Here is a 12,346-nt window from a genome sequence, read left to right on the forward strand (position 1 = left end):
ACATATACACATATACACATATACACATACACACATACACACACATACACACATACACACATATACATATACATATATACATATATATATATGTCAGCTTGTAAGGAGGATTTTTGAAAGTGCTAGATAAATGTTACTTATTTTGGTTACTGGCTTTTTAAAAAAATACTGGATTTGTCTCTTTGTTAAATAGTTATGCTGCTAAGGGTTGTAGAGTTGGTTTCCGAGGAGTGACTGGTGAGTTTGAACCACTGTCCTTGTGCCTCAAACCAACCTTAGTTCCAGTGCTTATCTACAGCACCACATCAGTTATGTTGTTGTTGTTGTTAAGTGCTGTCAAGTCAGTTTCAACTCACAGAGACCCTGTAGGTGAGTTAAACTGCTGACCTTGCGGTTCAAATGACCATGTGGTCCAGAGCTTAATCAGTTATGTTGTTGGTTATGTGCCATGGAGTCGGTTCCAACTCATAGTGACCCTGTATAGGGTTTCCAAGGCTGTGAATCTTCACGGGAGCAGAAAGCCTCATCTTTCTTCTGTGGAACAGCTGGTAGTTTCGAACTGCTGATCGTGAGATTAGCAGCCTGATTTGTAACCACGATGCTACCAGGTATAGGAACTAATAAATGTGTTTATTTATTTTTTATTTTTAAATTTTGTCATTTGTTCCCACAGATGATCTCAATGCCACCCACCAACACTGTGTTTTGGCTGGTTCACAACCTCGATTCAGTTCCACCCACCGAGTGGCAGAGGTAAGTGTAAATAAAATGTGATTCCAATCTAATTGGATGTGACAGAAGTGGTTGAATGAGCAATTTATCATGGAGCTTTGGAAGAATATTTGATAGGAAAATTGCTTCCATCTAATGTTACTTTAGCCTTTATTTACTTGCTTTTTTATCATTGGGTTGTGTTGGCTAAAGTTTAAAAAAATGTGTGTAGTATTGGATTAAGAATATTCTGTTTATTTGGTTCTGATGAAGGTAAATACCATTAGCAGGTGTGGCTAATTAAAGATTTTCTAAGAGTGGCTGTATCTGTCAAGGTCAAGGACAGGAGATGGCCAGAAGGAAATGAATGGATTCATGTGCTTGTGTATGTTTTGGTTGTGACTGGGCTCAAATGGCAGAGAATTTACATTTCCCTTAACTTTTCATCAGGTTTCTGGGCATGGGAATGTAAATTAAGGAGAAAGTTATTTTGGTGCCAAGGAATTTCTGAGCTTCAGGGTTGTGTTTGTAACTCAGATTGTATTGCTAAATTCTCCCACCAGTAGCAGAGGCTGAAGGTCAACTGATCAGACTAGTCAGAACTGAAACTCAACAGGTGAAACCCCCCCCACAGTAGTCACTCTAAAGTACTGTGTGTTCAAGGATTCCAGAGAGCAAAGATGGATCAAAAAGGATCACAACTTAACCCCCTTCCCAAGCTTGTCGTCAGTGTTTTGATTGGCTACTTAGTTCAGCTTTATAGTTAACTTTCCATGGAACCAGAGAGGTACAAATGTGAACGAGTTGGTGCAGGCAATACAGCAACATGGCAGGGAGGCACAAGTATAAGGGCTTTCGATCCTGAGACGATGTGATTATGTAAGTCAGCATTATACCTTTTAGACATTAGTTTCACTCGTCATATGGTATGTGACAGAGGGCCTGAGTTACTACTTAAGTCTAGATGCCAGGAAGCCCATAAGTCTTCCTTCTTCCATTTCTTCCTCTCTTCTTTCTTCCATCACCCACTCAGCTATTTGAATGCCTGTTTTGTGTCCAGCACTGCATGACTAATATGACAAATGTGGTCCCTACTTTTGTGACACTTCAGCCTTTACTTGGAGAGACAAACACAGTGATCTTACATCCTTAAAAATAAGTTGTTCTAGGGAGGGAGAGATGAGAGGTAAGAAAGAAGGGAGAGAGCATTTATACAGTATCTGACATGTTTCTCCACAACTCTTCTGTCAGTTTGTCATACTGTGGTGAGTTGTGTGTTATTTAAATACCAGTAGGATCATCCATGGTGGACAGGTTTCGGATGAGCTTTCAGACAAAGACAGACTAGAAAGAAGGAGACATGGACTACTTCTGAATATTTACTCACTGAAACCCTTATGAATAGCAGTGGAACACTGTCAGCACCAGATTATTCAGTACTGAAACATGATGAAGAGCATTAGAATACTGTCAGATATAGTGGTGGAAGATGAGCCCCTCAGATTGGAAGACACTCAAAATGTGACTGGGGAAGAGCTGCCTCCTTAAAGTAGAGTTGACTATGATGATGTGAATGGAGTAAAGCCCTCGGGACCTTCATTTGCTGATGGGACACAACTCAAAATGAGGAGAAACAGCTGTAAACACCCAAAATAATCGGAACATGGAATGTATGAGGTATGAACCTAGGAAAGTTGGAAATTATCAAAAATGAAATGGGATGCATAAACATTGATATCCTAGGGATTAGTGAGCTGGAATGGACTGATATTGGCCATTCTGAATCTGACAACCACATGGTTTGCTATGGTGGATTGACAAATTGAAGAATGCTGTTGCATACATTATCAAAAAGAACATATCAAGATCTGTCATGAAGTACAATGCTATCTGTGATAGGATAATATCCATACGCCCACAAAAAAGACCAGTTAATACCATTATTATTCTAATTTACGCACGAACCACTAAAGCCAGTCATGATAAAATTGAAGAATTCTATCAACTTCTTCAGTCTGAAATCAATTAAATATGCAATCATGCTGTATGGATAATTACTGGTGATTGGAATGCAAAGGTTGGAAACTAGCAGGAAGGATCAGTGGTTGGGAAATAATGGCTTTTGTGATAGAAACGATGCTAGAGATCACATGATAGAATTTTGCAAGACCAATGACTTGTTCATTCCAAATACCTTTTTTAAACAACATGAAAGACACTAGGCACATAGACGTCACCAGATGTAATACACAGAAATCAAATTGGCTACATCTGTGGAAAGAGATGGTGGAAAAGTTCCATATCATCAGACAAGACGAGGCCAGGAGCAGATTGTGGAACAGACCATCAATTGCTCATATGTAATTTCAGACTGAAGCTGAAGTAATGAAAACAAGTCCACTTTGTAATCTTTGAATATATCCCACCTGAATTTAGGTATCATCTGAAGAACCGATTTGATGCATTAGACACTCAGGACCGGAGACAAGAAGAGCTGTGGGATGACATTAAGAACATCATACAGGAAGAAAGCAAAAGGTCATTAAGAAGACAAGAAAGAAGGAAAAGACGAAAGTGGTTGTAAGAAAAGACTCTGAAACTTCCTCCACAGTGTAGAGATGCTAGAGCAAGTGGAAGAAGTGAGGAGGCACAAGAGCTGAACGGAAGATTTCAAATGCCAGCTCAAGAAAACAAAGTCAGGTATTACAATGAAATGTGCAAAGACCTGGAGATAGAAAACCGAAAGGGAAGAACACACTCAGCATTTTTCAAGCTGAGGGAACTGAAGAAAAATTTCAAACCTTGACTTGTGGAATTGAAGGATTCTCTGAGCAAATCATTGAATGATGCAGAAAGAATCAAAAGAATGTGGAAGGAATACACAGAATCACTTTATCAAAAGAAATGGTCAGTGTTCAACCATTTCAACAGGTAGCATATGATCAAAGTCCAAGGTAAATTGAAAGCACTGGCAAAGAACAAGGTACTGGGAATTGATAGAATACAAATTGAAATATTTAAACAAACTGATGCAGCACTGGAGGCACTCACCCATCTATGCCAAGAAATTTGGAGGACATCTAACTGGCCAACTGATTGGGACAGATCCGTATTTGTGCCCATTCCAAAGAGAGGTGACCTAACGGAATGCAGAAATCATCAGACAATATCATTTATATTCCAAGCGAGTGAGGGTTTACTAAAGGTAATACAGACCTTTTTTCCAGGTGGCTGGGAATATGGCGGACATTCAGACGGAGCGCGCCTACCAAAAGCAGCCGACCATCTTCCAAAACAAAAAGAGGGTCCTGCTGGGAGAAACTGGCAAGGAGAAACTCCCGCGTTATTACAAGAACATCGGTCTGGGCTTCAAGATGCCTAAGGAGGCCATTGAGGGCACCTACATTGACAAAAAATGCCCCTTCACTGGTAATGTCTCTATCCGAGGGTGCATCCTGCTGGTGTGGTGACCAAGATGAAGATGCAGAGGACCATTGTCATCCGCCGAGACTACCTCCCCTATATCCACAAGTACAATCACTTCGAGAAGCGCCACAAGAACATTCTGTGAATCTGTCCCTTGCTTCAGGGATGTCTAGATTGGAGACATCATCACAGTGGGCGAGTGCAGGTCCCTGAGCAAGACTGTACGCTTCAATGTGCTCAAGGTCACCAAGGCCGCTGGCACCAAGAAGCAGTTCCAGAAGTTTTGAGGCCGCCCGTCCCCCAAGTGAATAAAACTTATTTTTCCCATTAAAAAAAAAAGGTAATACAGAAATGGCTGCAAGCATACATTGACAGAAAATCTCCAGAGTTTCAAGCTGATTCAGAAGAGGACTTGGAATGAGGGATGCCATTGCTGACGTCAGATGGATCTTGGGTGAAAGCAGAGAATACCAGAAAGATGTTTGTTTGTTGTTGTTGTTAAGTGCAGTTGAGTCAGGTTCCAACCCATAGTGACCCTGTATAGGGTTTCCGAGGAGCAGCTGGTGAACTTGAACCATAGTCCTCCTGGTTCAAGCAGACTTTGCAGTCCAGTGCATTAACTAACAGTGCCACACTAGGAGTCCAGAAGATGTTTACATATGCTTTATTGACTACATAAAGGCTTTCGATTGTGTGGATCATGACAAGCTATGAACAACATTGTGGAGAATGAGTATTCCTGAGCACTTAATTGTGCTCATGAGGAACCTGTCCATAGATGAAGAGGCAGTTGTTTGAACAGAACAAGGGAACACTGAATGGTTTAAAATTAGAAAAAGGAGTTATAGTCTTTCACCATATTTATTCAATCTTATGCTGAGCCAATAATCCAAGAAGCTGGAGTATATGAAGAAAAACATGGCATCAGAATTGGAAGAAAACACATTAGCAACTGCGATTTGTAGAGGATACAACTTTGCTTGCTGAAAGTGAAAAGGAATTAAAATACTTTCTGCTGCTTCCATGGGCATAGATTGTGGATCCAAGTAAATTTAAATACTTGACAACCTCAATCTTTTCTCCATTTATCATGGTGTTGTGTCTTGGTTCAGTTGTGAGGATTTTTGTTTTCTTTATGTTGTGTTATCCATTCTGAAGACTTTGTAGTCTTTGATCTTCCTCACTAAGTGTTTAAGTCCTCCTCTCATATACTCTAACTTCTTATATTACTTGCTCAGCATATAGAATGAATGGTGGTGGTGATGGCGGTGCTTCTGTGCCATGGAGTCGGTTCCGACTCCACGTACAGGGTTTCTGAGGCTGTAAATCTTTACAGGAACAGAAAGCCTCATCTTTCTCCCACAGAGCCGCTGATAGTTTCGAACTGCTGACCTTGAGGTTAGCAGCCCGACTTGTAACCACTAGCTACCAGAGCTCCTTACAGAATGAATAAATAAATATGGTGAGACATCCAACTCTGGTGCATATCTATTCTGATTTAAACCATGTAATATTCCTTTGTTATGTTTCAAACCAGTTTCTTTTTCTGTGTACAGGTTCTGTATGAGCATAATTAAGTATCTGAAATTCCCATGCTACTCATAATCTTTGTGATCCACACAGTTGAATGTTAATTCAACTTTATATATATAGTCAATAAAAGGAAGGCAGACATCTTTCTGATATTCTCTGCTTTCAGCCAGTATCCATCTAACATCAACAGTGATATACCTCATTCCACCTCTTCTTCTGAATCTAATTAGGTTTTCGGCACTTTTCTGTCTGTGTACTGCTACAACTGTTTTATGAATGATCTTCAGCAAAATTTTGCTTGTGTGACACTATAAGATAAGCATTAGACTGCTAATGTCAAGTTTGGCAGTTCAAACCCACCAATCACTCCCTGGAAACCCTATACAGGGCTGCTATGTGTTGGAACCGATTGAACAGCACTTAATAGCAACAACACAATATAAATATATTTGATCATTTCTGTATTCTGATGGATCACCTTTCTTTGGAATCAGCACAGTCTGTTGGCAAGCATAGACAAGTGAAGTCTTCCAGCAGTGCACCCCTTTGTTGAGCTATCACAACTGGTGTTCTGTAAATTCTTAGAGCATTGCTATTGCTAGTACTTTCAATGAGCTCAGACTTTTTCCTTCAGTACCGTTGGGTTTTGACCATATGCTAACTGCCTGAAATAGTTAAACCTTGACCAGTTCGTTTTGGTTCAGTGGTTGTGTGTATTCCTTCCATCTTCTTTTTATGCTTCCTGTCTCATTCAGTTTTTTGTCCAGAATCCTTCAGTATTGAAACTCAAGGCTTGACTTTTTCTACCACTTTTTTCCACCTGAGAAATGCTGAGTGTGGTCTTTCCTTTTGGTTTTCTAACTGCAGGTCTTGCACATTTCATTATGGTGCTTTATTCTGTCTTCCTGAGATGCCCTTTGAAATCTTCTGTTCATCTCTCTTAGATCAACATTTCTTCTTTTTGATTTAGCTACTTTATGTACCAGCGCAAAGCAAGTTAAAGAGTCTCTTCTGACATCTATTTTGGTCTCTCTCTCTCTTTTTTTTAAATCTTTCCTTTTTTTATGTAGCCTTTTGCTTTCTTTATATATGATATCCTTTTTATGTCATCCCACAACTCATCTGGTCTTTGGTCTTTAGTATTCAGTGCACTATATCTGTTCTTGATATGGTTTCTAAATTCAGGTGGGATATATTCAAGCTTGTACTTTGGCTCTTGTGGACTTGTTTTTATTTGCTTTAGCTTAATCTTGAACTTGCATATGAGCCATTAATTGTCTGTTCTGCAATCAGCCGCTGGCCTTGTTCTGAGCTGACTATTGACTAACTGAAAGGGAGGAAGGAAAGTAATAACAGATTAATGAATGAATGAACCAAGTCTCGGTCAGATGCTTTCCATCTGTCAGTCTCTAGGATGATTTTTGATGATTGGCATTAAGGAAGACAAGAATGAGCACAGTGTTGAGTAAGCTGGAGTTGCCATATGGAAAGATATAACAGAGCAGAATTTGTAAGATTAGGAGACGTCTCTTCCTCCACCCTCTGTAGTAAATGCACACACCCACAAATGGAGTTCTCTGGAGTATTTGTTGTTTGAAAAGCACTCCTCTGGCCTTGTTTCCATTTTTCCAGTTGAGAAATATCATGCTGTCATTAGAGTAGCTTTCAGAATCCTGAGGCTGCGCCTTTCTGCTCAAATCATCAGAGCTGTACGTGTGTCTTCTAAGGTTTTGGTCAAATTTTAACGTTTAAAAATGAAGGGAGAGAAACATGATCCAAAAATCTATATTCTTTATTTTCTCTGTGCTTCGGTTTTATGCTACCTGATACTTTACAAATTAGACACATACTAGATGACTTGGCAAGAGCCAGGAGCCCTGCTAGTGTAGTGGGTTATGTGTTGGACCGCTAACCTCAGGTTAGCAGTTGAAATCCGCCAACCATTCCATGGTAGAAAGATGAATCTGCTCCCATAAAGATTTACAGCCTGGGAAACCCTATACAGAATAGCTATGAGTCAGACCCAACTTGATGGTACAAAGCAGCAGCAGGAGACTGAAAACATTTTGTGGAAGACTGGAGTTAAAAGATAATGGAAATTTTCTACAAACGTTTGAAGCCCCCCACATATAATGTGATATGGATGACCACCATTTGTCTGTTAGTTTGGTATACTGTCGTGATTTGAAAGTTGCTACGATCCTGGAATCTATGCCACCAGAATTTCCAGTACCAGCAAGATCACCCAAGGTGGACAGATTTGAGAGACACTTCCAGAATAAGACAGACTAGGAAGACCTAGTGATCTACTTCGGAAAAATTGGCCTGTGAACACCTAATATAAAGCAGTGGAAAATTGTCTGGTATAGTGCCAAAAGGTGAGCCCCACTCAGCTTGAGAGGGACCCAAAATCCGACTGGAAAAGAGCTGCCTCCTCAAAGTGTAATCAATCTTAATGCCGTGGATGGATCAGAGCTTTGGGGACCTTTATTTTCTGACCTGGTGTGACTCAAAATGAGAAGAAACAGCCGAAAACATCCAGTAATAATTGCAACATGAATTATATGAAGTATATATCTAGGAAAATTGGATGTCATCCAAAATGAAATGGAATCCATAAAGATTGATACCCTAGTCATTAGTGAGCTGCGGTGGACTGGTATTGGCCATTTTGAATCGGACAATCGTAGGATTTACTATGCCAGCAATGCTAAATTGAAGAGGAATGGCATCACATTCATTGTCAAAAGGAACGTTTCAGTATCTATCCTAAAATACACTGCTGTCAACAGTAGAATAAGATGACTATTCTTCAGATTTATATACCAGCTCCTAAAGCCAAAGATGAAGAAATCGAAGATTTCTGTCAGCTTCTGCAGTATGATACTGATCAAACATGCAGTTTATCAAACATCAAGATGCATTGATAACTACTGGTGACTGGAATGCAAAAATTAGGGAAAAAAATAGGAAAACTCAGTAGTTGGAAAACATGGCCTTGGTGATAGAAACAGAAACAGGAGATTGCAAGATAGAATTTTGTAAGACCAGCAACTTATTCATTGCAATTTTATTTTTCAAAGCCCTAAACAATGACTATATACTTGGATTTCGTCAGATGAAATACACAGGAATCAAATTAACTACTTCTGTGGAAAGAGACAATGGAAAAACTCAGTGTCATCGGGCAGAATAAGGTCAGGGGCTAAACTGGGGAATAGATCATCAATTGCTAATGTCGTTGGTGGTGTTAAGTGCCAACGAGTTGGTTCCGACTCATAGAAACCTTGTGTAGGGTTTCTGAGGAGTGACTGGTGGGTTTGAGCCTCTTACCTTGCGGCTCAAGCTGACCTTGGGGTCCAGCATATGATCTTGTAGTACTGCATCAGGACAAATTAAAGCTGAATAAAATTAAAGATATTCTATGTGAGCCAAAATGTGACCTTGAGTATACTTTACTCTTACTAGAGACCATTTCAAGAATATATTTGATGCATTGAACGCTAATGGCTGAAGACTAGATGACTTGTGTGATGATATCAAGACTATGATACCTGAAGAAAAGAAAGCTTGCCCAGTGCCACTCAATTGATTCCAACGCAGAGAGACCCTGTATGACAGAGGAGGAATGCTCCTTCGGGTTTCCAAGACCTGAAAACTTTACAGGAGCAGACAGCCTCCTCTTTCTCCAGCACAATAGCTAGTGAATTTGAACCTTTGACTTTGTGGTTAGCAGCCCAACACTTTTACCTACCACTTCAGCAGAACTCCTTGAAGAAAGGAAAAGGTCATTTAAAGGATAGGATGGTCCTGTGTAAACAAAGCTTTGGAAATCACCTTAGAGTTAAAAATATTTTTTTTAAAAAATGAGCCTTAAGGTAATTTGTTATTTGTACCAAGAGTTTTTAAATGATGCTATTCATTGCTGATAAAGTTACAGTGCTTCTGTTACATTATGGTCCATAGTATGTCTTATTGGTTTACTCCATGGAAAACCATATGAGACTCTATAAAGCACCATAAAATATTCATAGTTTGATATCATAAAATTGTGATGGAGAGTCAAACACAGGAAATAATTCAGTAGAACTTTATACACAGTGATGTTTATCAGACATGATCAAAGTATTGAAAAGTTCACCAAAACCTTAGTGCCTTTACAGTATGTGTTTGTTGTTATTGGGTGCCATCTAGTTCGTTCCAGCTCACAGCGACCCTGTGGAGGGTTTTGGAGAGCGACAGGTAGGTATGAAGTACCGACCTTGCAATGACTAATACAGTACTTATCCTACAGTGCCCCTCAAGGGTTCCCCTTTATAGTATATGACCAGTGACTAAATTTAGTGTCACCTCAGGGGAATTTTCAGGAGTCCTGGAAGTACCGTGGATTAAGCGCTGGACTGGTAATCCGAAAGTTTGGTGGTTTTCTGCTCTGTGGGGGAAAGATGAGCCAATCGACTTCTGTGAAGATTTACCGTAATCTCATGGGGAGGGTCTACTCTGTCCGGTAGGGTTGTTGTGAGATGAATTCAACTCGAAGATGGTGGGTTTGGTTTCTCAGGGGTGGTGGTTGTCAAGGGCCATCTAGTCAGTTCCAATTCAGCAACTTGGTATAGGGTTTCCGAGGAGTGACTGGTGAGTTTGAACTGCCAACCTTGAGGTCGAGAGTGCTTATCTTACGGTGCCACACTAGGATTCCTTTTCAGTGGTTGTTGTTGTTGTTGTTAAGTGCTGTAGAGTCGGTTCCGACCCATAGCGACCCTGAACAGGGTTTCCGAGGCTGTAAATCTTTACAGTAGCAGAAAGTCTCATCTTTCTCCTGCGGAGCAGCTGGTAGTTTCGAACTGCTGACCTTGCAGTTCGCAGCCCGATTTGTAATCACTACACTACCAGAGCTCCTTATACTGTAGTGCAAACATTGAAAATGGTAGTTTTTGAATATAATATACAAAAAAGTGAAAAACAGCACACATATTGATGAATGAGGGAGTCTTCAAAAAAAATTCAAGGAAAAATTCAGTTCTTTTCATTCCATTTTTTACAAATTTTTTTGAAACCCTGTGTGTGTGTGTTAACATGTTTATATAAATGGTCAAAAACTCATGCCCAATTAAGAAATGAAGATACTTTAATGTGGTAGAATTATGTTTTTATCTTATTTAAAAGTATTTAATTAATCTTCTGTTACTGTTTTCAGTAATATTAGAGGGCACACATTTTTTACACAGCACTAAAGTTGACCTTTGGGAGCATGATGACTCTAGAGAATACGTACTGGACTTGTAACTCGCGAGGCTGGAGGGTCGAGCTCACCGGCCACTCCGCAGGAGAAAGATGAGGCTTTCTGCTCCTGCAAAGAAATACAAAGTCACTGAGTGGGAACCAACTCAGTGGCACTTAATAACAACAAAGTTACATTATTGTTTTCTTCAATAGAATAGGGGAAAATATTCATTTTTATATTGTAGCTGTTGTTGTTAAGTGCCTTAGAATTGGTTCTGGCTCATAACAACCCTGTATAGGGTTTGCAAGGAGTGGCTGGTGAGGTTCGAAATGCCGACCTTGTGGTTCAAACCAACCTTGCAGCCCAGTGCATTACACTGCAGTACCACACCCACACTTATTCTACAAACATCCTGCCCTTTTCTATTCAATTAATAATTATATTATCTGTGCCAAACAAAATGCTTCTTTATATTTTGCCTGCTCATAATATATAGGAGCTCTGGTAGCGTAGTGGTTACGAATCGGGCTGCGAACCTTAAGGTCAGCAGTTCGAAACTACCAGGCGCTCCGTGGGAGAAAGATGAGGCTTTCTACTCTCGTAAGGATTTACACCCTCGGAAACCCTGTACAGGGTCGCTATGGGTCGGAACCAACTCGACGGCACTTAACAACAACAATAATATATAGGAGACAGATTGTCTTAAGGAAATGCTGTTCTGGACTTCATTTTAGTTCAACAGAGCAGAGACCCATTTCTTTGTGTTTTGTTTAATATGGCTAGATTAAGACGTGGTAGTAGACTTTTTGGTTGTGGAATACAACTTATGAAATTCAACATAGGATGTATTTTTATTTTAACTTAAACTATATATAATTTTTTAAATAGGTAATTACTGAAATGTTTCAAAGTTCTAAACATACCATAGGAAATACAGGTAGATAATGTCTTTCTCCATAAGTCAGTTTCCCTTCCCAGAGGCATCCTTGCTTATTAGAATCTTGTTACTGTTTCAGAGATAACATTCAGCACCCACACACCACATACATAAGGGGACTTCAAAAAGTTCATGGGAAAATGGGATTAAAAGATAATGAAAGTTTTCCACAAACTTTTAACACCCACTTACACAAGTGTGTGTATATGTTTTTTTTAAAATGTGTTATTGTGTATTGTGTGATAGTCTACATGGGGGAACGTTAGTTTTACATTCATTCCATCATACATCGTCTCATTGCCATAGTTACCATGCCGTCCATGCATCATCATCCAACTAAAGGGTACACCCTGCAGTCCTGCCCCCCCTCCCCTCACGGTCCTCAGCACACAGCCCCTCTCCCTCTCCGGATCTCTAGTCCCCAGCCACTCCATCTCTTCACGTCATCCTCTCCACGTCATCCTCTCTGTCTCAGTCTCAGCCCTCACTGCTCCTCTGGGTGGGGTCCCGCTCTC

At 40.1% G+C, this 12,346-nt stretch overlaps 1 protein-coding gene and 1 pseudogene across 1 annotated transcript in view; both read left to right on the top strand.

Moving 5' to 3' along the window:
* FTO (fat mass and obesity associated) overlaps window positions 1-12,346 on the top strand; it is a 621,108-nt gene that overhangs the window by 231,008 nt on the left and 377,754 nt on the right. Inside the window, exon 6 of the mRNA XM_006863615.1 lies at window positions 674-753. Coding sequence (XP_006863677.1) covers window positions 674-753 — 80 coding nt within the window. The remainder of the gene's footprint in view (window positions 1-673; window positions 754-12,346) is intronic.
* Window positions 3,951-4,424, top strand: LOC102840964 (annotated as a pseudogene).

The sequence above is a fragment of the Chrysochloris asiatica genome, unplaced genomic scaffold (assembly GCF_000296735.1).
Source record: "Chrysochloris asiatica unplaced genomic scaffold, ChrAsi1.0 scaffold00055, whole genome shotgun sequence".
Taxonomy (NCBI): domain Eukaryota; kingdom Metazoa; phylum Chordata; class Mammalia; order Afrosoricida; family Chrysochloridae; genus Chrysochloris; species Chrysochloris asiatica.